This window comes from Aulostomus chinensis, chromosome 23, assembly GCF_037954235.1.
Source record: "Aulostomus chinensis isolate RoL2024-O1b breed Wild chromosome 23, RoL_Achi_v1.0, whole genome shotgun sequence".
Taxonomy (NCBI): Eukaryota; Metazoa; Chordata; class Actinopteri; order Syngnathiformes; family Aulostomidae; genus Aulostomus; species Aulostomus chinensis.
This window is the reverse complement of record NC_141342.1, coordinates 9,582,483-9,607,201: the sequence shown is the minus strand read 5'-3', so window position 1 is coordinate 9,607,201 and position 24,719 is coordinate 9,582,483. Positions and strand designations below refer to the sequence as shown.

The 24,719-nt window shown below is 43.7% G+C and overlaps 1 protein-coding gene across 4 annotated transcripts in view; it reads left to right on the top strand.

Moving 5' to 3' along the window:
* bahcc1b (BAH domain and coiled-coil containing 1b) overlaps positions 1–14,940 on the top strand; it is a 61,460-nt gene extending 46,520 nt beyond the window's left edge. For all 4 annotated transcript variants that reach the window (XM_086195499.1, XM_086195500.1, XM_086195501.1 and 1 more), the window contains 17 exons: positions 489–655; positions 1,249–1,385; positions 1,629–1,733; positions 4,657–4,735; positions 4,854–5,040; positions 5,134–5,301; positions 6,538–6,708; positions 7,236–7,480; positions 9,003–9,198; positions 9,385–9,502; positions 9,935–10,010; positions 10,104–10,212; positions 10,295–10,408; positions 10,493–10,630; positions 11,036–12,453; positions 12,987–13,223; positions 13,697–14,940. In XM_086195499.1, the coding sequence (XP_086051625.1) occupies positions 489–655; positions 1,249–1,385; positions 1,629–1,733; positions 4,657–4,735; positions 4,854–5,040; positions 5,134–5,301; positions 6,538–6,708; positions 7,236–7,480; positions 9,003–9,198; positions 9,385–9,502; positions 9,935–10,010; positions 10,104–10,212; positions 10,295–10,408; positions 10,493–10,630; positions 11,036–12,453; positions 12,987–13,223; positions 13,697–13,906 (3,875 nt within the window). In that variant the 3' untranslated portion in view covers positions 13,907–14,940. The remainder of the gene's footprint in view (positions 1–488; positions 656–1,248; positions 1,386–1,628; positions 1,734–4,656; positions 4,736–4,853; positions 5,041–5,133; positions 5,302–6,537; positions 6,709–7,235; positions 7,481–9,002; positions 9,199–9,384; positions 9,503–9,934; positions 10,011–10,103; positions 10,213–10,294; positions 10,409–10,492; positions 10,631–11,035; positions 12,454–12,986; positions 13,224–13,696) is intronic.
* The last annotated feature ends 9,779 nt before the right edge of the window (positions 14,941–24,719 follow it).

Here is a 24,719-nt window from a genome sequence, read left to right as displayed (position 1 = left end):
CTCTTATTGCTTCTCCTCCCCTGTACTCCCCATCCCCTCCTCCCTTCTTCTGCCGGTGTTACACTCCTCCCCATCCTCCCTCATGCCTGTTGTTCTCCTCTCCAATTTTCCCTCACACACTCACTGCGCACCTCAGCAAAAACATTGTAGGAACAAGTGTGTATTTACAGCATGTGTGTCTTTTATTTGCATAGATGTGTGTGTATGTCTAGACCGCCTCATGAATATTCCGTTTCATCTGCTGGTGCTATGACAATGACAGAGTTAATGACATTGACAGATGTAGAGATTGTTCTCCCGCGCAGGAACACCAGTATACATCAAATAAACTACACAGCTAATATCATAAATATCACCACTTTTCAAGGCACGGTTTCATCCTTCCAGAAATAAATCCGCTCAGCGCACAGCATGTTGTATAACACTGTCAGCCGCTCTGTCACTCTGTGATGTACCAATCTAACCCGAAACAATCCGTCTCTTTGCAGGTGAGCACATGCTGACCTTCGACCTCCACAGTCTGGCGACGTTGGCAGCCGCCCGTGCCCTGGAGATGGGAGGTGGGGCTGCAGATGTGGGGGTGGGCCAACAATGTCCAATTAGGAAAAGGCTCAACCTGCGCAGGAAGTGCAGCTGGACACCTCGCCATGAGCCGGTGAGGCTTAATTCAAAGTGGATTTGCGCACAAACATGAATCATTCTGTCTGGAATTTATGGGCAGTCTTGAAGGTCATCTTATTTCTAACATGTGATGAACACCCGTTGGTTATCTGTTAGATAATTTTTGTGCGTTTGAATGTGACCCATTCAAAGAAAACGAAGGGTGCTGTGAGACGATGAGCATTAGCAGCAGGGTTATTCAAATTTTTTTTTTTTGTTCCTGGCGACCACTGATTATATAAATGTGGTGTTATGTTAATCCTTTTTCTTTTTCAAAAATTGTTTTGCTTTTTCTTATATTTTCAAAGATCATTAGCATCAAGCGAGGGGTGCATCTCTCAGGAATCCTTACCTTTCGTGTTAGACGTTGCTGACAAAGTCAGGCTCATGTAAAGCTTGAACCTGTGAGCTTTTCATTATAGTGAAATGTAGTGACTGTTGAACTCTTGAAACGTGTTGAAATTCACCCGTGTGTGTGTGTGTGTGTGTGTGTGTGTGCGTGTGTGTGTGTGTGCGCGTGTGTGTGTGTGCGTGTGTGTGTGTGCGCGCGTGTGTGTGTGCGTGCGTGCGTGTGTGTGTGTGTGTCAGGTGTGCCCAGTGAAGGGCTCCATGGAGACGATGGGAGGGGAGGAGCTGGCCATGCGTGTCCAGCTGGCTGAGCTACAGCGCCGGTACAAAGAGAAACAGAAAGAACTGGCCAAGCTACAGAGGAAACACGACCACCAGTGAGCAGAGCATACACATACACACACACATTCACGCTCGCACACACACAAACACACGGACTAAACTGTGGATTTCAACATTAACAATTCTGCTGTCATGCTGCATCCTCCTGATCTACCAGAACTTCAGCCTGCTCATACCTAATGCAGTTTGACCTGTAGCCAATACAAATTTCCTCCTAATTTATCTGCTGTTCTGGCTGCATCTTTGATCTCTTTCCGTCTTTCTCATTCTCTCTTTAGGAAAGAGGAGACGTCTCGTAGTCCTGCCCGCCGAGGGCCTGGCCGCCCCCGTAAGCGCAAGTCCACCCCTGGCCCCACAGCTCCAGAATGCTCCAAAAGGCTCAGGTCAGTCCTGTGATATTGCGTCAGCATAATCAGTGTGATTGGCAAGCCTCGCTCATTCATCCTGATTTCTGTTTGTGTTTTTAGTGAAAGGCACGGTTGATTTTCAAGAAGTTCTTCTTCAGCTGAATTGATTTGAATGCTCTATAGCTGATGATTTGCTTGATTGGGCTCTGGAAGGAGCTGCTCACACACACATGCGCGCACGCACACACACATACAATGGGTTATGTGATGGGAGCAGTGCACTGGCTATGATTTGAAATGAGAGAAAGTAATGGAGATGAGGCCTTCATTAATCATCATTAATCATTGTTAATCATATTTATCACTTGCATTGATTACGTCCTGATTCCCTGTGAACCTCCAGCATATATTAATACAGCTGGACAAAGTCCTGATGTACAGTTATTACAATGATAAATGACTCAACGCCACCCCCACCGGCTGCAACACACACAACTACACATCATTTGGCACCATATACGTGCACACTTTGCTGACACACACATTCCTGCATGTACACACAAGCCGGAGACACACACAGTCCGTACTCAACAGCACAGAATGATAAATGTGTTTTCTCATGCTGCCCCACCTCTGTTAGTATGTGCACCCCTTGCCTTGATAAAATGATTAGAGAAACTCAAGGTTTGTCACGGTTACCATGATTAGAAAGCACTAATGATAGTGACAATGAAAGGCTGTAGTCTTACATGCCTATGCAACAGATACACAAACCATGCACACACACACACACACACACACACACACACACACACACACACACACACACACAAACACAATTTGTTTAATTAGTAAAGCAGGTCACTACGTGCCTGAACAGCATTTCTGTTGTTATTAACAAGTGATTTGTTTATGCTTTCATCTTCTTGAGGGAGTTGTGGCATGTGGGGGTAGGGGTTGGGGGTGTGATGGGGATGGGAGGGTGAAATTTTAAAAAATGAGTAAAAGAAAAGCAACCTTTTCAAACTCTAGCTTGATATACAATATGTGGCCAGATCAACACAAGGAAACAAGGAATCTGTCTCACCTCTTCACACCTGGATGTGTGTCATTGTGGAAGTGGCCCACCTGGATGGATACTGGGGGGTTGCATGCACCCCTAAGTTGTGATATCAGAAATGTGTCAAGGGGGTGTTTGACGATATGACAAGTAGAACATTTGGGGCCCTTTTTTAAGCATGGTGCAAGCTGGTGCTCAGTCAACCACAAGCATTGTGCTAGTTTCAAGTTGGTGCACGTAAAGTTTTCACCAAGCGCTCTCGCCCTTTAACTAGAAAATAAAGTTGGCCTCTGCCTGCACAGGCAGGTGCATTAGCATGTTAATGAGGTGTGATCTGGCGCAACCATGGTGCATTGCTATTTTGGAACAGCAGGAAACGTTCACGCTATAGACCAAGAAGAGGCTGGTCTTTGGTCAATGGCGTTATGTATAAAGTATTATTTCAAGGGCACATCAATCAGATCAGTAGATGCACTGCATTGCAGTACGGTTCTATGGATGCTGGAAAATGTAGAAGCATTTGCCGCCACCTCCTCACAGACCAGCTCACCTCAAATGGCTTCATTGGATGCTTGCTGCTCCCTTCGAAAACTGAAGACCTGCATGCGCGCCCTCACCTTGTGCACAAGGAGGTTCGTTTCTCCAGATGAGAAGTGCTTGTTTCTGAAATAGCAACATGCCAAGTCTTGGCGCAACTTGGGCTTTTAAGGGAATGACACGAGGCACTCTGATTGGTTTGATTAATGCCATGCCTGAAAAACACCTATGCATAATTGGGTGTTTAATGCCTGCCTCTTTGCACCGTGGTTTGTGCTCTGAATATGTACACTCTGAATACCAAAATGAGGCTGAACACGCCCCAAACCCACAGCACGTACATAGCGCCATGTATCGCTTAAGAAGGGCCCTTGAAGCATACTGACCCCTTAAGGCCTGGTTTGCAGTTGGCATTCCAGTTCAACTCTTCCAGAGATTTGAGGTCAGGAATTGTGACGGTGATACTGGAAAGGCCCTTTCCCAAACAGTTGGAGGCATGCTTTTTTTCCAAAAATATCTTTCTATGCTGTGGTATTAAAATTAGAATAAAATTAGTTCCCATGACTGGAACTGAGGGGTCCTGCCTAAACCATGAAAAACAACCCCAGACCAAAAGTATGAAAGTATGTAGTACCATACTTGCACCATCAAGCCTGATGTTCACCATGCACACTCACACACACTGCCCCCCTTACTCCGCTCCTCCTCCCCTGTCCTCTCCTCTCCCAGCAGCAAAGATGCTGAGAGCCAAACCTTCCCTCTGTGGGAATATAGGATTCACATGCTTCAGACACTCGCTGCAAACAGTGTGTGTGCAGACAGCCTGTGGTGTGAGAGAGCATGCATACAATGAAGCAAGGACAGAGAGAGAGAGAGAGAGAGACAGACAGACAGAGACAGAGAGAGCGGAGTAGTGTTCAATAGAGGTTAGTGTTTATCGATCGAGCCCTGGAGCTCCGGTCAACGGACAGACTCCCTCGAGACTGCTTCATCTCTCTCTCTGTCCACACCCCCTCTCCTACCATTCTCCTCTGTCTCCTCTCTACTCTCCCTCACACCAGATAATTCTTAGCCTTTCATGTGGTGATTCAGTGGAGTTTCATATTCGCATGGCCACTGAATATTTCTGTGTCTGTCGGCAAACTATGCCGAGCCTATCTCTTACCTCATCAAAGTTATGAGTCAGAGACCAGTGGGAAGGAGCACAGAGTAAAACAATGAATGGAATGAGAGCAGAAGGGCAGAGTCATAGAGAAAATCATCCTTGAGAGGAAAGCAATTGTGATCTCATTGACTCTTTGATCGGGTCTTTTTATGACAGTTTCTTATTGTATTGCGTCTCTGGTGTGTTTATGTTTTCAGGGCGGGCCTGAATCTGCTGGAGGAAAAAGCCAGGAAGAAAATGTCCAATCATGGATTCAACAGCCTCAGCGCTGCACAGGTCGGTCCCTCTGCTAACTCTCCTGACAGCCACTTTGAACTGCTGATGTTTATTTCTTGGATATTTTAATTAGTGGAAGTAATTCGTCAATAATTATCTGTTCCCCTACTTTAAACAGATGAAAGCTCGTTGTAAGCACAGAGGTCGGCCCAGCGCCCTGAGCTCCCAGCTGGCCAGGCGAGTGACTCAGTTGAAGCAGAAGGCTGCAGCCCAGCGGGGGGCATCGTCAACAGGCATGCTGCACTGCAGAGTTTCAACACGGGCAGAAGAGGCCCCCAAGAGACACTGTAGACAAGGGGGAAAAGGTGAGGACAGAGGAAATGTATACACGCACCCAACTGTATGTGTACTGGGCCGCACCATAAAAGTTTACTGTCCCTCTGCTGTTGATCCACCAGAGCCACAGCAGGACTGGGAACCTGGTCAGACCCTGAAGAGAAAGAGGGGTCGAAAGCCAAAGGTACTGATGGACGTGGATGCAAACAGAGCTTCCCACATGGATAACCGGGCCTTGGAGAAACTGGAAGGCAGGGAGGAGAAGACTGACAGTGAGAGTTCAGAGCATGGTGAGTTACATCAACTTTGTGATTGTGCTGTCAACTTCTCCTCCAGGGTGTTTTTGATGTGATGGTTTTATGGTTCTAATTGTAGACGAAAATGTTTATCAATTAAATCAATCAAGCATCCTGTGAGCGATGACTTGGCCTCAAAGAATGTATGACAATTTGAATCAATCAAAACCATGCCTTTGATTTGGCCTTTCAATGGTCCGCCACTGCTGTAAGAGGTTTCATTATGCACCTTTAAAGTACCGTTTGAGCTAAATAGAGTTCATAAGTAGTTATATCAGATGAGTCATGCAGTGTTGGTCTGGCTGAAGGCTTGACCAGGACATCGTGACACTTTGCTGAAAGTGTGTGTGTACGGATGAAACATCTGAGTGAGATGTCTACCATCATCAGCAGTCTCTTCTCACTTCCTGGCTCATCTGTCACACCGTTAAAACCGTTAACGACTTGCCACAGGCATGCAACACAGCTACCCCTGCCCTCGACACCGTACAGTAACATGAGCCCACTCTGGCCCCATTCAGAATGTCACACCCCTGTCCTCTTCTCTCTTCTTCACCTCTCCAACCTCGTGAAAATGCCCTCCTTGGAGGCCTGGAGTTGAGAAGACACAATGACTCCTCTCCTGGGTTTTAAAGAAATGTTCCATCAGAGAGGATGCTCTAATATGAAAAGAGCAAAACTTCCAAAGGGCATTAGAAAATGACTGACCTGATGGCATTGGTGGCATGAAGAAAGTAGTGAATGAATTAGTGTGTGTGTGTCAGTGTTTGTGTGCGTGACTGAGCCAAAGTGTTGACGAGGACACCATGTAAGTGACAAGTGTGTCAGAGATGTGTCGACACCCGACACGACCCCCGCAGTCAGCATCACACAGCTGCCAATAACAATCTTTTCATCTCTGCTTTTACACACAAAGATGTGTCTTGGAATTGCAGGGCTACATGTACACACGTGACAAAATTAGCTTCACATCAATTATGTTGTGTATTAGAGGAAGAACATCAAGGCAGATTTGCTCCTCAAGAGTTAATATGTTGCAAAATGTCCCAAAGCTTAAGATGAATCTCATATTAATAACGACATCTGCAAACTTTTGAGCTGAAACATAGATACTGAAGAATTATTGAAAGCTAGCTATCGATCCATTCTATCGAGTCCCTGGCTTTAGTTTATGGTGTTCAAGTCATTTGAAGCTTTGAGACTGATCATATTGATGTTCTGATTCCACAGAGAATGAGGAGGACTGCAGTTACGACAGCGACAACGGAGCTGGTGACATCAAGATTAGCTCATCCTCTAAAGAACCTCCTGCAAACCCTGGTGGAATGGCGTCTTTTTCATCCCAGTCCTCCAAGCTCAAAGCAAAGCAGAGAGCCAGGAGCAAGAGACCAGAAAGTCCTGGTGAGAGCTTTATACATCTTTTTATATTTTCTCATATACATATACATACATAAATACATACATACATACATACATACATATATATATATATATTTTATACATATGTGTGTGTGTGTGTGTGAGTGTGTGTGTGTGTGTGTGTGTGTGTGTGTGTGAGACAACATTACTGATGTTTTAAACTTAATGAAAGGGAAAGTTCTGACATTAATCATACAAAACTGTATGAGTGCAAAGTGTTGCTGATGTGGTTGAATGAGAGTGTGTGTGTTAGTGCTTGTGTGCATGACTAAGGCAAAGTGTTGTCTAGAATGCAATGTAAGTGACAAATGTGTCAGAGATGTGTTTGAGACTGAGTGATGTGTTTGCTGAGAAAAGTGTTGGTTGTTCATTTCACTTTGATGTTTAAGATAATGAATTATTGCATCAGTTACCTGACCACTAAACCCTAAAAAATTCCCACTTCATATAGAATCCCATATCACAAGTCCTCCAATTCTAAATATCCATGATGGCTCCTTCATCCTCAGGCATGGCAAGCGTGCCCAGTACAGACCAGAGAAAAGTTCCAAGGAACCCAAACCTTGCTAACACAGAAAGTGAACGGCCAGACCACCAGGGGACTAGAAAGGCCTCCCTCCCCAGCTGGGGTGCATCATTGCTGGGCTGCAGCTTTGGGGACAACCGAGGGAACCGTGAAGCTCAGACAGAAGCAAACAGGCACAGCAAGGAAGCAATGAGGAGGCACTCTACAGAACACTGTAGTCTGGGAAAGGTGAGATGTGACGTTACAGTGGTGTGAGATTGATTTTAGTTATGCAGAGCGGAGGCCTCACAGATGTGACAGGGTGTGGATGACAGGAATCAAGAGTCTTTGTGAATAAACTGAATGATCTGAGGGTCAAAAACAATTGTGAACATAAGGGCAGTAGATTTAAATTACTCCTTTGAGTGATGTCACTTTTAGTAAAGCTGTACAGTTCAATACTAAAGGTTGACACCCTAATTCCATTCCTAATCCTGCACATCGAGGTTTCAGAAAAGTTAAACGAGCATAAATTTATTTCAACGATCCCCGAACTGCAAACTGTAATTAAACCAGTGACGTTGTGTAAAGAAACATTTTTCCATAAGTAGCCCAACTCAGGACAGGGCGTATGTTCAGACAGAGTAACTGCCAGGAGTACCAGTGAAAGGAGGAAGTTGACTCAGAGATGGTTATGCCCCTCTGTAAAATTCAAATTCAAACTGAGTATGAGAAAAGTAAGGAAGAATTTCGAAAAGCCCTCCCCTAAAGATGAGCCACACCCTTGAAATTTGAAAATGGAGTACATTACCATGCACATTATAGTATCTCCAACTCTTTTACTGAAAGATTCTTTGCATCGGATGTTAATCAGTCATTTTGTCAAGCCTTCCGTTTGCCCTCATGATTGATGTGTGTTTCCATGTGTGGCTGCTGTGCTCACACACCTCTGGTCTGTTGTATTCGTGCAGGCAGCTGTTTTTTAGACTTTGAGTAGGGAGAAATGCTGGTAGGCTTGCTTAGTTTTTGAGTCATAGTGAGGGAATGTCCAAAAACACACAAGTGCAGACTAAATAGGTGAGGATAAAGATAATCATTGGCCATTACCCTACACACACCCATGCATGCCTGCACACACACAGCACACCAGCACTGAAGGGAGATAATCATCCATGCCCTCTAGTGATGAAACGTCTGTCATTAAAATATACGATCTTCTGATGTGGAAAACTCCAGGAGACAAGCAATGCGCGCGCACACACACACACACACACACACACACGCACATGCACACACACGAAAGCACACTATCTTCCGTACGTTAAATATTATGGGATTTGCTTTTAAAAGCCTAAATGCAAGCAGAAACCTGTTCGGCAAGCTGACTTTCCATCATCAGTCAACTTCGCAAAGAGACTAGCCTAAACCGGTTCAGAGATGGTAGTATCCTGGTGTGTGTTTTCTGAAGCTGCTGTCTATGTGTTTAGACTTCCATGTTAGCAGGCGCTAACTTGCTGAAGTGTCCATGAGCAAACACTGTCCTAGCAGTTCAAGGACTGTAGTTTGCTGACCATGACATTTTGACCTTTGTGGAAACAACCCTGCAGCCTTAATAGGAGGTTGCTTTTCACTTAAGATTCTAAGACATCAGTCAAAACAGACCAGAGAGACTTGATTCTGTCACCTGCAGTCATATCCAGTCGACTTTTCATTAATGTAATGTCACATCCTGCTTTCCGCCCACTGATGCCACATCCTCTTTCCTGTCCAGGCCAAGGGCCAAGCGGTGAGCCGACTCCTGCAGAGTTTTGCAGCGGACGATGGCTTTCGCTTGGATGAGGAGAGCAGCTTTTCTGAAGGGGAGGAGGAGGAGGAGGAGGAGGAGGAGGAGGAAGAGGAGGAGGAGGAGGATGAGAAAGAGAAGAAGTCAACTCACCTTCCTCCCAACATGCCTTGCAAAATACCTGGTAGGCATAAACGGTGACACATCATTTGTCATTACACGCACGGAGGGTTTGAAAGCATGTATGATTCCATTCCCCGTGCCTCCTGTATCACGTCACATAGCAACTACTGAACACACTCACAAATAATGTACATTTCTTCCTTCTCCTCTCCATCCATCCATGTTCTACCCCACCCTCCCTCACCAGCTCTTCCGAACTGTGTGCTCAGTAAAGAGATGCTGGTGGATGGGCTGAAGATCTTGATTTCTAAGGAGGATGAGCTGCTTTACGCTGCCTGTGTCCAAACTCTGGACCTGCCTGACATGTAAGACTAAGTCCAAGGAACCCTTCTGTTTTATATATATTGCAAAAGTTGACAGCAAAACCCATATAAGAATGATATTAAAAGATTAACAAATTGATTGCACTGTTGTGAAATTTAAGATTTAATTAATGTGTTTGACCTTTCAATATTGATTAACCTCTACTAAGTAAATTAATGATATCAGAGGCACCAGAATGTTGATGGCGTACCACTTCAGGTAAATGATTTCCAGGGGGAAAAAACTCGAAAGACATATAGCAACAAGTGTGGGATTCATGAAAAGAGATGAAGAATCTGGACAAAGAAGGATGGTTGTAAAACCAAGACATAAAGCATCGGTGTCGAACACAACTAAATAAACAAACTTGTTATTTAGGATTTTAAGCAGCTGTTTTTCTTTCATTGCTTATGTTCCTTTTATTTCTCTCTTAGATTCAGTGTCGTCATCGAAGGGGAGCGCGGCAATCGGCCCAGGATCTACTCACTGGAACAGCTTCTGCAGGAAGCTGTGAGTTTCACTCTTTTGGCTCCATTACATACCATAATTTCGGAGTTGTCTGTTGACTGTTTTTTTGTGTGGGGGGTTTTTTTTCCTTCCCAGGTGCTAGATGTGCGGCCCCAGACTGAGACCATTCTGACTGCAGGGACGAGAGTGTGTGCTTACTGGAGTGAGCGCTCTCGCTGTCTTTACCCTGGATATGTCCATCGAGGTGAATGAACACACTGGTAGCCTAACACTCTATGCACACAGACAGATTCTCAGACACTCATGTCCTATATATTGTGTGACAGGAGGTCCAGGTGAGGAGAAGGAGGGCAGTGTGATGGTGGAGTTTGATGATGGGGACAGGGGAAGGATCTCCCTGGCAAACATCAGACTTCTGCCTCCAGGATACCAAATCTGCTGTGAGTGTAGCTGCTTGCAGGAAAATGGAGGGAATGGATGATTGAAATAACCAAAATTACCATTAAAAAATGTTTCTTTGTCAGGTGCCGAACCCTCTCCAGCACTTCTGGTCTCACCGGGTCGCCGCTGTCGCCGCAGCTCCACCCAGGAGAAGAAAGACACAACCACAGAGAAATCAGCCAATGAGGAACCAGCAGGGAGGCCCCAGGAGAAGAGACCAGGTGAGGGAGGACACGCAGCATATTCAGAACCATCAACCGGTTACCTGATGCCCCCAAGCCAAAGATGCACACATTCCAATTGAGTTATATAAAGGAAAGACTGTTGAAATTGCGTGTATCCCCTGTATAACCCCATTAATCATGATGTCATCAGTTTGTTTTGTGTTGTTAAGCAACATACATGTAACTCATCTCAGTAGTGCCAGAGGCAAAGTCAGGTTTACCAGGTTTGTTGTAGATTGAGTAATGGATATGTTGAAACTTACCCGGCCAGGTGAAGATCGAGGAGACAGAGGTATTAAATTCTTCCAACGGTCTTGGTTGCACAATTAATCTCTGTCTGTTCTTCAAACCTGTCAGTCCATATCGATTATAACACCTCTTTGTTGTTTGCTCCTTTTTCAGTTGGCAGGCCGAAGAAAATCCACTCAGTGCCTAAGACAGCCAGCATACCAACATCGTCATCAAACTCTTTAACCAAAGGCAACACTTCCTCGTTGAGCTGGTCGACCCCCAGGAAGAGACCTCCAGTTGACTTCTTCCTCTTCAACGGGACGTCCCGTAAGACCCAGAAGACCATTCGAGAACGAGACTTGGGGGTGTTTCATCGCCCTGCATCCCATTCTCTCACACCTCCAACCCCTCTCAAAGGCATCTTTGGTTCCCCTTTTGTAGTTGACTCATTTAGTAGTATCGCCAATGGCTACTCTACCTTTGGAAGCTCTGGAGCAGCGCGACCGGTCACCACCATGGCCCCTGTGGGACTCAGAGACTCATCTGCTTGCTCCTCAGCTGTCACCATGACAATGACAGCAGGGAGCAAGAAGTCAATAAGTGAACGTGACAGGAAACCATTCCTTGTGAAGCTGGATCATGAAGGGGTGACATCTCCTAAAACAAAGAACAGCAAGGCCCTGCTTCGACTCGGGAGTGGTGGAAGAGGAGGCAGGACTCTGAGTTCTGCAGGAGCCCCACTGCGATACATTCACCCCAGCATGCTGGTGAAGGATGGAAAAAAGGGAGGAGGGGACAGAGGATCCCGGTCTGAGGCTCTACTAAAGGGTACCCTGCAAAAGGACCATCTGTCAGCAGGGCTTGGAGCCCAAAGTGGAGATTACAGCTTGGACTACCCAAGCGACTGTCCCAGCTCCTACTCTGAGCTTGATGAGGATGAAGAGGATGGTGGTCAAGAAGCTGGAGTACGAACAAGGAGTGCAGCGGTCACATCACATCGTAGCGGACGCTTTCTCTCTCGTCTCTCCGTTTGCTTCTCCTCATCCTCATCATCATCTTCCTCCTCGGGCTCCATTTCCTCCTCATCCCTCTGCTCCTCCGACAATGATTCCTCTTACTCCTCTGATGAAGAGTCCTCTTCAGTGCTGCTACGCCGCGCACTGCTCCAGCAGGATAAACATAAGCACAGGCAGAACTTGTCCTCTGACCTCATGAGTCCTGATCCTACCACCTCCAACCCATCTCCTTCCACCAAAGCTCCCTCTCACGCCTATGTGGCCAAGGCAAGCATGGCCATGTCTGGCTCAAAGGGGAGGGCTGAGAGAACAGAGGACAGGACAGAGTACTTATCAAAAGGAAGCATGGTGGCTAACAGTGGTACGACAAAAGCCCAGCTGAAGAGGAGGGAAGATGTTCCCAACAGCCATCACCAGGGCCAAAACAGTCCTGTTAGCCAGCAGCCTAAACCTGCTTCCAAGGACCCAACAGCAGCTAAAAGGCAAAGAATGTCATCACCTGAGGCTCTGCCTAATATGGCTCCCCTGCTGCCTGGACGCCAGCTCTGGAAGTGGTCCGGTAACCCGACACAGGTAAAATAATCTGTTACTGAAGAGGTGGCATGCACTGCAATATCCTGATGAGTTGAGGCAATTATTTTGTTGAAATGTGTTACCAAGATTTATTTTGGTGTTGACCACTGAGCTACAGAGCTTTTGATCTGTTGGAATTTCTCCCAAGTTTATTCCAATCCATTAAAGTCACATTGTTTTTTCATACCGACAGTTCAACTAAGTCTTTACTATCTGTAACCAGACACATTTATCTTCAGACTGTCTTTCTGAATTAGTGCCCCGAATGTTATGATCCTGAGATAACTGAATAAAACTACAACCATTTGGCCATGTTGTTTGTTCTATCAACATATTTGTATCTGTTGAGTGAGATGTTGGGCTTTGAACAGCTGACACCTAGGGGTGTAAGCCCGAACAAATCCAAAAAGAGACCAAAATGTAGTGCCGCCCATGTTATATTCACTATCAGATATTCAATGATGAGCTGGACTACTGAATATGAACTAGAAATGGATTGAAAGTGTGCTATTTTTATTCTCCTCCCTCACCAGAGACGAGGTCTGAAGGGTAAAGCCCGCAAGCTTTTCTACAAGGCCATTGTGCGGGGCAAGGAGACAGTACGTGTAGGCGACTGCGCTGTGTTCCTGTCACCTGGCCGGCCTCAGCTGCCCTACGTGGGCAGAGTGGAGAGCCTCTGGGAGTCGTGGAGCTCAAGCATGGTGGTCAGGGTCAAGTGGTTCTACCACCCGGAGGAGACTTGCCTGGGGAAGCGACACCGTGATGGCAAGGTAAAGACCAGGGAGAGCAAGTAGAATCTCTAAAATGGGAATGGTCAAAGTAACAGAGCGTGAAATTCTCATTTAAATTTATTACCACTTTGCCTCTTTTTATTACCTATTCTCATCTGAGTGCTTGAACCTGTACCGAGTTCATGAAACATTTACTATTCTAAATACTAAGTGTTAGGAGGAACATTCCTAGATAAAATCTGGAGTGTGCATTCGATACATTTGGTAGCAAAAACTGTGTTTTTGTTTTTGTTTTTTTGCCGTAAAGAGAAAAAGAGCTGTTTTGTTAGCAAGAGTAACAGTTGCTACCGTAGCTGAAGAAACAAAAGAGAATTGCAGAAACTTCAAGGTCAAAGAAAAGGTTCTATGCAGGGTTAGACGAGGTGCTAAAGATACAGCTGAGCAAACTGGCAGCAACATTTGGACTGTCAGATCTAACAGCTGATTTATCATTCCTCTTGTGTCACTCCTAGAATGCCTTGTATCAATCCAGCCACGAGGATGAGAACGATGTGCAGACCATCTCCCATCGCTGCCAGGTGGTCAGCAGGGCAGAGTATGATCTCTTGATTCGAGATCAAAAGCCTGGCGCTACGGCTAACGACCTTTTCTACCTAGCTGGAACATACGAGCCAACCACAGGCCAACTGATCAGTGCTGATGGCATGACTATTGTGTCCTAGCACTAGCAGCTAGAGAGACATCCAAATACTGACCCAAACTCTGGAGTTGACTGCCTCCGGGATCACATCAGTCCAAGTGGCAGGAAGGAAACCAAGGCCAAGAGTTTCAGCTCTGTGGGTTGTTCTGTCCCTGGTAAAAGATAGAGCTAGCCCGCTGGATAAAGCATGGCAGTAATGGCACCTGGAGGAGTTTGGTTTGTTCTTGGGCAATATTTAAACCATGTCAGATTTTTACCTCTTCATCGGATGTGGACTGAAGCTCCTTGTTGCAGCAAGAGCCTTCAGCATTCCCTTTGGAGGAAATCACAGAATATCTTGTTACTGCAACAAAAGAGGAACCAAGGACATAAGCACTTTGGAGTATAGTAGCTTGGCTATGCTACAGCTTTCTGAGACAAAGACTGAGTCAGAGAGCGGAAGAAACTGTATAGTAAGGAGACTTACTGTAAACCACACTGGTTTGGAAGGTTTTAATGGTCTTATACTGGTAGTTGGACAATGCTAACTCGATTGGGAGATCCCCAACAGGACCAAAAAACACTGTCGTTTGGAATTTGTGTCTAAATGTAAGTGTGTATGTGTGTGTGATAAACCTGTTCGGCATTTAATGAGCTCTGAGTAAATAGTGCTTTAGTGTGTGTGTGTGTGTGTGTGTGTGTGTGTGTGTGTGTGTGTGTGTGTGTGGTCATGCACATGTATGCGTGTGCTCATTGGTTGCAAGCCAAGATCATGACCCACCGTCGGTATGTCTTTAACTCAAACAAAAAAGTTTTTTCTCCCGTCAAGCCATACACATTAATACCTCTCTCGTATCCTCCTATTCAGGTGCGAAGACACATGTACAGGTAGTTGGGTTGTTCGTTTGAACTGTGTGTGTTGGGATGCGTGTGTGTGAGTGTGTGCGATGTACAGCATTGTATATGATATGTTGTAAAAAGTATACATATATATTTGTTCTCCTTTTGTTGTTTTCTTTTGCAGAGAGCATTATTTTATTTAGATTTTTTAAGTGTGTGTGTGAGTGTGAGAGTTGGGGGGGGGTCTGGCGGAGGGAGGGGTGGGGGTATATTAGCTTCTCTCTCAATGCACTGAACAGGATCAGAGATTTGGGGTCTAAATGTGCAACTGATGTGAAAACCTTGTGGTTGTAAGCCCTGCTTTGGGGATTAAATATGTAGAAAGGGTGATTGGGAAATGTTGTTTTTATAAAGAAATCAGAAAAAGGCTCTTTTTTTAAACACGTGTCCAAAATCTCTTTGTTCTCTTTATTTTTGCTCTGTTAAGTTTAGCATTTCCTGTTGGGAGATTTTTTAAACAAATACTGGAAAAGAAACTATGTTTCTGCTGTTTTCTGATCCTGAAAGAATCTAGTTGTTCATTATCTTTTTTTTGCCTGTATTTCTATTGAAAAATGTAGATATTTATCAGGCATCAAAAAGAAACATACCAAAGCACCGGTGAGTTTATGCTCCACTGCATTATAAGAAAACAATTTTATGAAAAAGATAAAAAGATGTTCAATCAAATCTGAATCCGGGACCCCTGCAATCACTGAGGTGTTTGAAGTAGAGTTCCTCTCGTTGTCTGCTCATGTTCCTCCAGTGTTGCTATGACAGCCTCTGAGAAACATCGCAGTAACATTGTCTGCACGCTGCCCAGCTGATGCACTTGAGGTCTCTATGACAACCAGAATGGCATCACGTGACTGTGAAGGACAATCAGAGCCAATCAATGGGACAATGTTGAGACAAAAAAAGGAAAGGATCAAATCACAAATTATGCTTCTTGTCACTTTTATTCCTGCTTTGCCAAAAAAAATGTCTGTGTGTTTTATGTTTGCTTGTTTTCCTAGTTTTCTTACTGTTTATGCAAGCCTGTAATGACTGTTGTCAATGTAAAGGATGTACAGGAGGAAGAACACGAATGCCTTTTTCTTTTTAGGACTTTGACTGACCTTTAACAACAATGTTGCTGTTACACTGCAAAGCAAAAGCTTTTAAAGAAATCTAATGTGAAACCCTCTTTTTTTTTTAAAAAAAGGCTGTATTTTCTTTAAGACACTGGATTCAGTTCTGACCATCCCATTTTGATAGAAGCGGCAGCATTTTTGTGACCAGTTTTTGTTTGAGACCCACTGGAACCTGCTTTGTATGGTTGAGATGGCCTACTAAAATATATTATTTCACTCATTCTTTTGGAAATATGACTTAAATATTTCCTCATGTACAAAATGAAAAAAAAAATTATTTATCTTAATTTTATTGCCTTTTTGTGTTTCATTAAAAAAAAGGATTCTTACAAAAGAAAAATCTTGATTTTATTTTTTGTTGTTGTTGTGCTTCTCTGGTGGGTGTGAGCCCTCTGAATGCCGCCTTACGTTCGTCAATGCCAATCATTTGTGTAGCGAAGGAAAATGGACCGCAGAAGAAAAGCATTGAAGAATGGGGGGGGGGGGCGTAAAATATGAGAGGATGACGTAATTTGAAACGGTGGCTGTATCCAATGTAAGGGAAAGAGTGGGATAGAAAGGGAAACTGTATCTAGCGGCGTTTCACGAGAGGCAGGATAGAGTCTCCTTGGGCTGTACAGGTGGGTCAGGTATTCAGAATAATGAAAAAACGGAACAGAACCATTAAGAGAACAAAGTGAGGAGATCAACTTTCAGCCTGTACTGATTTCAATTCCTCTCTTCTCTGCTCCTATTTTACTACAGACACACAACATGTTAGTCTTATGTGCACGCCAACATAAGTCCACACAGTCTTCATAAATTCCTGTATTTTTGTGAATATTTGGGCTCACGTTTGTGTGTGTGTGTGTGTGTGTGTGTGTGTGTGTGTGTGTGTGTGTGTGTGTGTGTGTGTGTGTGTGTGTGTGTGTGTGTGTGTGTGTAAGCTGAGACCTAGGAGGAACATTGAGATTATCCCCTACAGGGGTGTGGAGTTTCTGGGACAAAGTGTGCAAATTTACCGCATTTTATTTGAGACTTCCTTTGACATATTCACACCTTTTTGTCACACTGTAACAGGAGCCTTTGTGACAAGGCTCATTGCAACATTAACGTCTGGATGGAGGATTTACCTTTGACCTCAAATTGTAGTCTGCTTGCCTTGTGGCACCGTGTGAACAAGTCTCGAGTGCAGCCCCTCCCTCGCCAGTTTACCCTCTGTTCTCCATGCATTACTTGTCAAAACAGGAAAAAATGACTCACTTTTTTTGAATAACTTTGCTAATGGTGCTTGGCCTTAGTTTGAAATCACACACATTCAAGAAAGATATTTTGTGCAGCGGTATGTGTGTGTGTGTGTGTGTGTGTGTGTGTGTGTGTGTGTGTGTGTGTGTTTGCCTTTCTTTTGTCTGTTTCGGCAGTTTAACTTGTTATTACAGAGATATGAGCCTCTCCGCCAGCCAGTCGGACCATACAGTCTTTCTGCTCACTCTTCTCTTTTACATCCTCCTCATCAAGCGACGCCCTGAACACACACAGACATTAAGTGCAGTCTTTGACTCCTTATCAGAAGGTTTGCATTGGGTTTATCAGGCTGACATTGTTAGACTACTTTACCCAGAATGCTGCAGGAGATAGGGGCACAATTGAAGGTTGGGGGGGGGGGGGTGCCCTCTGGGTTAATGAGAGAGCGCTTTCATGTCATAAGAGCAAATATGCCACAAGCTGATTTGAGCATGTATGTGAAGGTTCAAAGTGTCACGGAAAGGTGTGTGAGTTTGTTTTATTGGTTTTTTTTTTGTTGTTTTTGTCCAATGAGGGGCCGGCGGACAGGAGCCAAGATGTCGTATCTGAGGCGTGTCACCCGCCTCAGGGAGTTTAGAGGTTATCCATCAGTGTGCTTGTGTATGTTACTATTTATGCAAGTGTGTTGTAGTTTATTAAAAGGATATGGAGACCGAGTGAAAGGTGGTGAGCAATGACACACTAACGACTGGAGGAGTGCAAAAGGACAGTGTGTGCATGTGTGTGTGAGAGAGAGAGAGAGAGAGAGAGAGAGAGAGAGAGAGAGAGAGTCGGTTGCTTCCAATCCAGAGAAAGCTCTCCATTTAGATATAGCCTGAGCATGTCACTGAGGTAAATAGATGGATGCCAGCTGCAGCCGGATGCTGAGTGCATGTGTGTGTGTGTGTGTGTGTGTGTGTGTGTGTGTGTGTGTGTGTGTGTATTGGGGTATATTCAGGTCACTCAGAGTGGGAGGACGGAGATCAGCGGTCTTTTCTGCATCACCTCATATATCGTTCATATGACCCTCTGTGAGCTCGTCACCGGGATTCATGTTACAATCCATGCGTGTGTGTGTATTCGTGTTTGTGTGTGTGTGTTTGTGCGCTCCCTCTGACATTGTAGATGCCTGTATAGCCAATCTGACTCATTGGTAGTTGTGCAACGTATTCTGTGGCAACAGATGGTACACTTACATAAATCATGGATTCTTGGCAGTGAAGAACTCATGTCCATGTTCTCCTACATTACAACACCAACAAACCTCCACTGTTCTTTCTCTTTCCGCCCATTTTATGACTTGTTTTATTCTCTGGCCCATTACACACAATTTTTAAAGGAGACATTTAGTGATCTTTAGAGAAATGTGGTGAAACGTTTCCGTTCAGAACAATAAAGCACAAAATGAGAAAATATCTGCAAGATCTTCAGTAAACATTAGGAATTTGTCACCCAAAGGATCCTTTGTATCCTCGCTGTTTTCTTGTCAGTTTTGCAAAGTTGTGTGATATTTCAAATTCAGTAGCTTTATATATATAAAGATTCAGTGAAAACCTTTGAGAAATCCCTCGTGTGAAAGGCACTAATTACTAATAAAACAAACTTCACTTCATTACCTCCGTCGAGGAGGTTACAGTGAGTTCTTTGTCCGTTATCGCCAATAAACTACAGACTTAGCGAGGGCCAAGAAACCCATTGAATTTTGGGCTGCTGTGATATTTCTTTATACCTGCCTCAGTGGAAACCCATGATTTAAAATAAAAACATCTGAGAATATTGAACATATTTGCTTTAGAAGAGGAAATAGAGCAGAAACAACAACAAGAGTAGGAGACAGTGAAGGAGCATGGGGCCGAAGAAGAGGAGGAGATGACGAGCGTTTTTAGAGCTGGAACGCTGATAATATTCTGCACAAATTTAACAGAAAACTAAAGTGGTTATTAACCCTCCTTGATACAAGCACATCAGACTATACACACACACACACACACACAAGCACGCACGCATGCATACACACAAACTGACCAGGTTCTTCATTCCTCAGAGGAGATGTCGTGGTTAGCAAGGATGCTGGTATTTGATATTTGGAATAGTCGAGAAGTCTCAGCCAGCATGAGGTTGCCTGCCCTGACAGTCAGAAGGTCAAACATGCTGTAAAGTCTTAGTGGACACAGCAACCTGAGATGCAGACACCAGATAGTGACTGTGTGGCAATGTGTGTGTGTGTGTGTGATAATTATGCTATGATGTGAATGCGGGGTAGAATTTACATGTGTGAGAGCGACAGACACTTGATTGCCAGGCTGGCCAAATTTACACCAATGACATGAGGGAAAAAGATATGTATATTTATATAAATCAGCCAGTGCAAACCCTCCCTCCCACACACACACACACACACACACACACATTCCTCACACTGCCCTTCATTTTCGTTCATTCCGATATGTTGCCAGCTAAACAACAGGGGTCACAAATTAGAACACCGGTAACTGTGCACTGGTATATTTGTATATATAGTATATTAATGCGATACTTAAATATTTGGAGGTTTTATTACCACCGATGATTTTATCACCATTGTAAATATCAACTGATGCAGCAGCTGTGACATTTGCAGGGAAACTGGTTGTATTTCCTCACATTTCATCAGATTCCTCAAACAACATTCTATACAGCGTGAACACGGCAACACTACTTCACTGTACTTTTTCCAACTAATTTGCTGCTAATTTGCTCTCTTTCAGGTTTCCATTACTCAAAAGGAAAAGTCTGCTTTGCTCTAACGCAGCATAGTTACACTTCGCATCAGCGACCTCTACTGGAAAAGCTGGAAAATACAGGACGCTGGTGCACTCTTACCTGCTAATTTTAGTGCAGAACTTGGGTAAGATGATATAGAGTTTCAAAGGGATCAGCTCTGGTTCTGTGAGTAAAAGTCCTACTCAAGAGCTAAATGGACATTTCTGAAACTGTATATATAAAGAGTTTTACAACAAGTAAGCATGCAAGGGATGAATTGTAAACATAACCCCCCCCCCCCCCCAGCACAACAGTATCGTAAGAAAACTGAGAAAAATGCAAAGGTAGAAGGACTGTGTACTCGTACTGAAAATTTAGCCGCTTAGCTTTAGCTTCAGTGAGCAAGGTAAAATCTAAAAGGAGGAGTGAGACTGTTGAGGACCAGTGTGTGAGTTTTGCAAGTGGCTACTGAAGCTGGAAGCCTTCGTGTTGTCAAACCATCATTGGCGTGAAGAGTCTTGGGATGTAAACAAACACGGCGACACTCACATTACATACACAGGTGGGTCCAGCTAGAGGGGCAATCAGATTAGACTTTGTCCCATAAGGCTTTGCAAATGACATTTCTGATCCAATATGCACAAATATTATCTGACCAACTCATGATTTTTGATGTTGCCAGCTGTTTTGTATCAATATCCGTATCAAGAGGTTTCTTGTCTACAGAATCAGAGAGGAAAATTATGGTTCCTCTTAAACAAGCACGAGCAATTTCAAAAATGGTTCATGCTGATGAGTGCAGTAAACAGTTTTAAGGTACCAGCATGCTTCACCAATCAGAGACTGTGCTGTGTGGCCTTAAGATCCCGGGTAGTGTAGTAAATCTCCACAAGATCGCTCAACAAAGTCGATATGAAGCTTCTACAGGAAGTTGAACATTTCTCTCGCTCATCACGAGCTGACAACTTTACGTCTGACGCTCAAACTTCTAGATGGTAACATTCCTCGGATTTGGACTTCCAGAACTTCACTTTTGAGTTCTACCAAAGGGAGGACCTAAACTCACATGTTCAACGTGCAGTTAAAAAAAAGGTTTTTATTTTTTCCCTGCTTCCGTTTAACTCCTCTTCCTCTTTCTAGGTCATGATTTGGGTGTTTTCACATATGAGAGAAAGTGGACCTCAGTTCTGCCAACTCCTAAGTAAGGGAAGCATCTATTGGCTGTTCCTAAAAGTCAACAGAAGTCATAATATAATAATCTAAACTATTTGTGTCATAATTGTTTTGCATGCAGTAGATTGATGTGGCAGAGAAAGGACTGTCGTCTGGGAGAGGCAAAAAGTGAGTGAAAAATACCCTAAATATGTTTAAACCTACAAATGATCTTTTCTGTTGATCCTTGTTTTATTTTGATGATTAAAAAAAAGAACACAAACCATTCCTGAACAAACAGCTGCTTTGAATGTTACAGTTGGAGTATCTCACTTTTCAAACTAACTTCATGACTTCAGAGTAGCGCGGATCTGCTCTGCTCTGACCGCAGCTGGGACCGTTGCACTACCACACAGTGAGACCGACTACCTGAGCGCCTTGAGACTGGGGAGGGGCTCTCATGAGGGTCTTGATCTGGGGGAAAGGGTAGCATGCTGAGGTGGATTGGTGTCAAGCATTTTCGACACAAAGGGCCTCCCAAACACCAGAAAAATTCATTAACTTTGTTGCTATTTACTTTTACAATTTAACTCACGTCCTGCGACAGACTGGCGATCTGTCCAGGATGTACTCTGCCTCTCGCCCGAAGTCAGCTGGGACAGGCCACTTTGCAACAATACCGATCCCAGAGGGATCACTCTCTAGTCCACTTCCCTTCTGATGGGGCCTCAGTCCCCTTTCTGTTCACATATCTGGAGCTCAGACCTTGGCTGCTAGGGATTATGGGTAATTTCACTTGGAACAAGATGGCTGCTATACTTGAATTTTGAGCGCTGAGCTTCCTGGTGCATGTGATATGCATACGGCAAGCCTAGAGGGCCGTAATACACTGGCAAAGAGCGAAGTGAACCTGGAGAACTTTGTGTTCACAGATGCACGAACAGTAACAGAGACTGGGAAGTGAACTGGGTTCACTTCAGAGGGGTCTGAGTTCATTTGGACTGGTTCATCTGAGAAGGTTGACAGGGACCAAATGAGCCTCCTGTGAATTCTGAGCTGAACCTCTTGTACTTAAAAGTAGCACGAAAGGCTAGCAGAAGTTTTGCGTTTATCCCTCAAGTTCATGTTGAATGATTTTAGCATTAGCAACATTTCAATGCTAACCGTGTCGTGGCTATATCTTTAAATTTAACATCTTGTGTACCCAGCAAGGTTTTTTTTTTTTTTTTGCCTTTATTTTTACCTTAAAGTGCAGCCTCACTCTAGTGGGTCTCTGCAGTCAAGAAAAGATTTCTTACGTCTTTAAAACCTCACAAACCTTTTTTGACCAGAGGAAAAAAAAAATCCTAATTAATGAGACTCTGAACTAATATTACCGGATGACCTCTGTGTTTGGTGAAACGTGGAATGTAATTTGCAGTGGAATTTGAACTTTACAGTTTATGCATATGTCAGATTCAAAGCAATTAAGAATATTGACGACCTGCAATTATAACAAATCACAAGAGGAGCCCAGGTTGTACTCGTCCCTTTCGAACAGGCAATGTCAAGCCATCGTTACCATGGCGATAAATAGAAGAAAATTAATTAACAATTCGGGGAATAATTGGAAAATATCATCCAATTTCTAAAGCAATTCCTCCACTGAGAGCAGAAGCAGAGAACGATTTCTCATCGAAGATAAACATGGGACCGTGTAAGAAAGATTAAGTAGTGATATAATGCTAAGACCTACAACGCCTTCTTTAGGTCTAAACGTCCCCGTCTGGAGTCCCTGAAGCTGAGAGCTGCGCTGCTTGATCTGTATGACTGACGATTCATCAACTGACAGTGATCCTGAGAGATTAAGACGCCGCGCTGAGTGAGCAGGGCTGAACCAACACACCACGAATGTACAGAACAAAATCAATGGAAGAGTTAAGCTTCCTATATATCACACACAGACAACAGAAATCAAGAGAGGCGGCGAGTGAAATCCTGCTTATATTTTGCTCCTTTGTTGTCTGCATTGACTCAGCAGAGTGTGTGTATTAAAGGGATTCCTCTTTTGTGGGGACATCAATCTGTTAACGCAGTCGCAGTGTTGGGGCGCGCCTCCCTTTCCAATGACAAAAATCATCAATCATTAAATTTTAGGCTGGAGACCTGGTGTAAATGTGCAAGTGTGTGTGTGTGTAAGTGTGTGTGTGTGGGGAGGGGGGCGCACATTTATCCTTATTTGGGGGGGTCAACAGTCCCTGAAGGGCCTGCTTATCACAATATATCCTGTGTATACATTCATATATATATATATATATATATATATATATATATATATATATATATATGTGTGTGTGTGTGTGTGTGTGTGTGTGTGTGTGTTTGTGTGTAACACATACACATTTCATTTTTTTGACAATGGATGTATCAAACACAACACACTCTCAGTTCATTCTCCAAGTTCAAGTAAGCATTATTTCATAAAAACAATATAAACCTTGCAATGTAAACTTTTACAAGCTGCAATTCTTTCTTTGTGATGTCACTATGAAAAAAACAAATGAACTCCAGCATATAACTTACATGTCTCATCCAATTTAATGACCCATGCCCTACCCATTTACTTCTTCCACTATTTTTTTTAATTATTTTTGCAAGTACATGGACATACACAACATGTCAAAAATTTAGAAAAATCAAAATTAAAGCTTGTTACCTCTGCCTGTCGATCTTGGCCATGAATTCAGCTCGTCTGTGTTCAACAAGCTGCGCTCTGTCAGCCTCCTCTAGATACCAAAAGTTGTTAAACTGCTACCTTAAAAAAGAAATGAGTAAATAGAGCTTAAAACTGCAATTTAGTCAAAGTTTGCTTCCCGTGAAATTGCAAATATAAATAGTGTGGTATTATATGTTCATTTGAGAAGCTACAGGTAAAATCTCTTGGATGTATAATGTGATATAAATCGTTTAGACTCGAGTTTAAACGACAAATGATCATTAAATAACTTGGATAACTTTTGGAGTTAAAGGTAAGCTCATGTTTAGGTTTAGGCATTTACTCATATTTTTAAGGCAGCAGTTGGACCTAGATTTTTAAGTTGAACCTCCTTGATGATTTTTAAATGGTAATTAGGAAAAACATGTGCGATAGGGAGCAAAAGCTTTGTCCCTCATTGGTAACACAGAGATTTTTAGGTCCGTCTGGGTTATGCAAGTGGTATTTAAGGGCAGTCTCTAAGAATTTTCAGGAATTTTCTTTATCCCCGGCCCCTTTTTGGTGTGTTTGGATTAAAATGATCAATTGGGATCAAAATGACCGGAACTGTCCAACAAAAACGCTGCAACCATCCAATGTCTGATCTTAACTATCCACGTCAAAGATCAGCCACTAAAAAGAGTTTATTTCCACCACAACAATGATCATAAATTTTATCTTCACGTTCTGGATGCGTATTGTGAAGTTGTGTGTTTTCGACTTGTTTACAGGAGAGGACAATCTGAAACCTAACATTTAGTCAGCTGCAACATCAAGGAACGGCTTCAAACAATTTATGTCTAAAGTAAAGACAAATCTTCATCTGATTCTGATGAAGATGGGGTATTGAAATGTGCTGGCTGCCCGAATTTGTTTTAGCCAGACGGTACTGGTGAGAAACAAGCAAAGGAACTTAAGAACTCATTGTTGTTGCTAGGGATGCTTTGACCTGA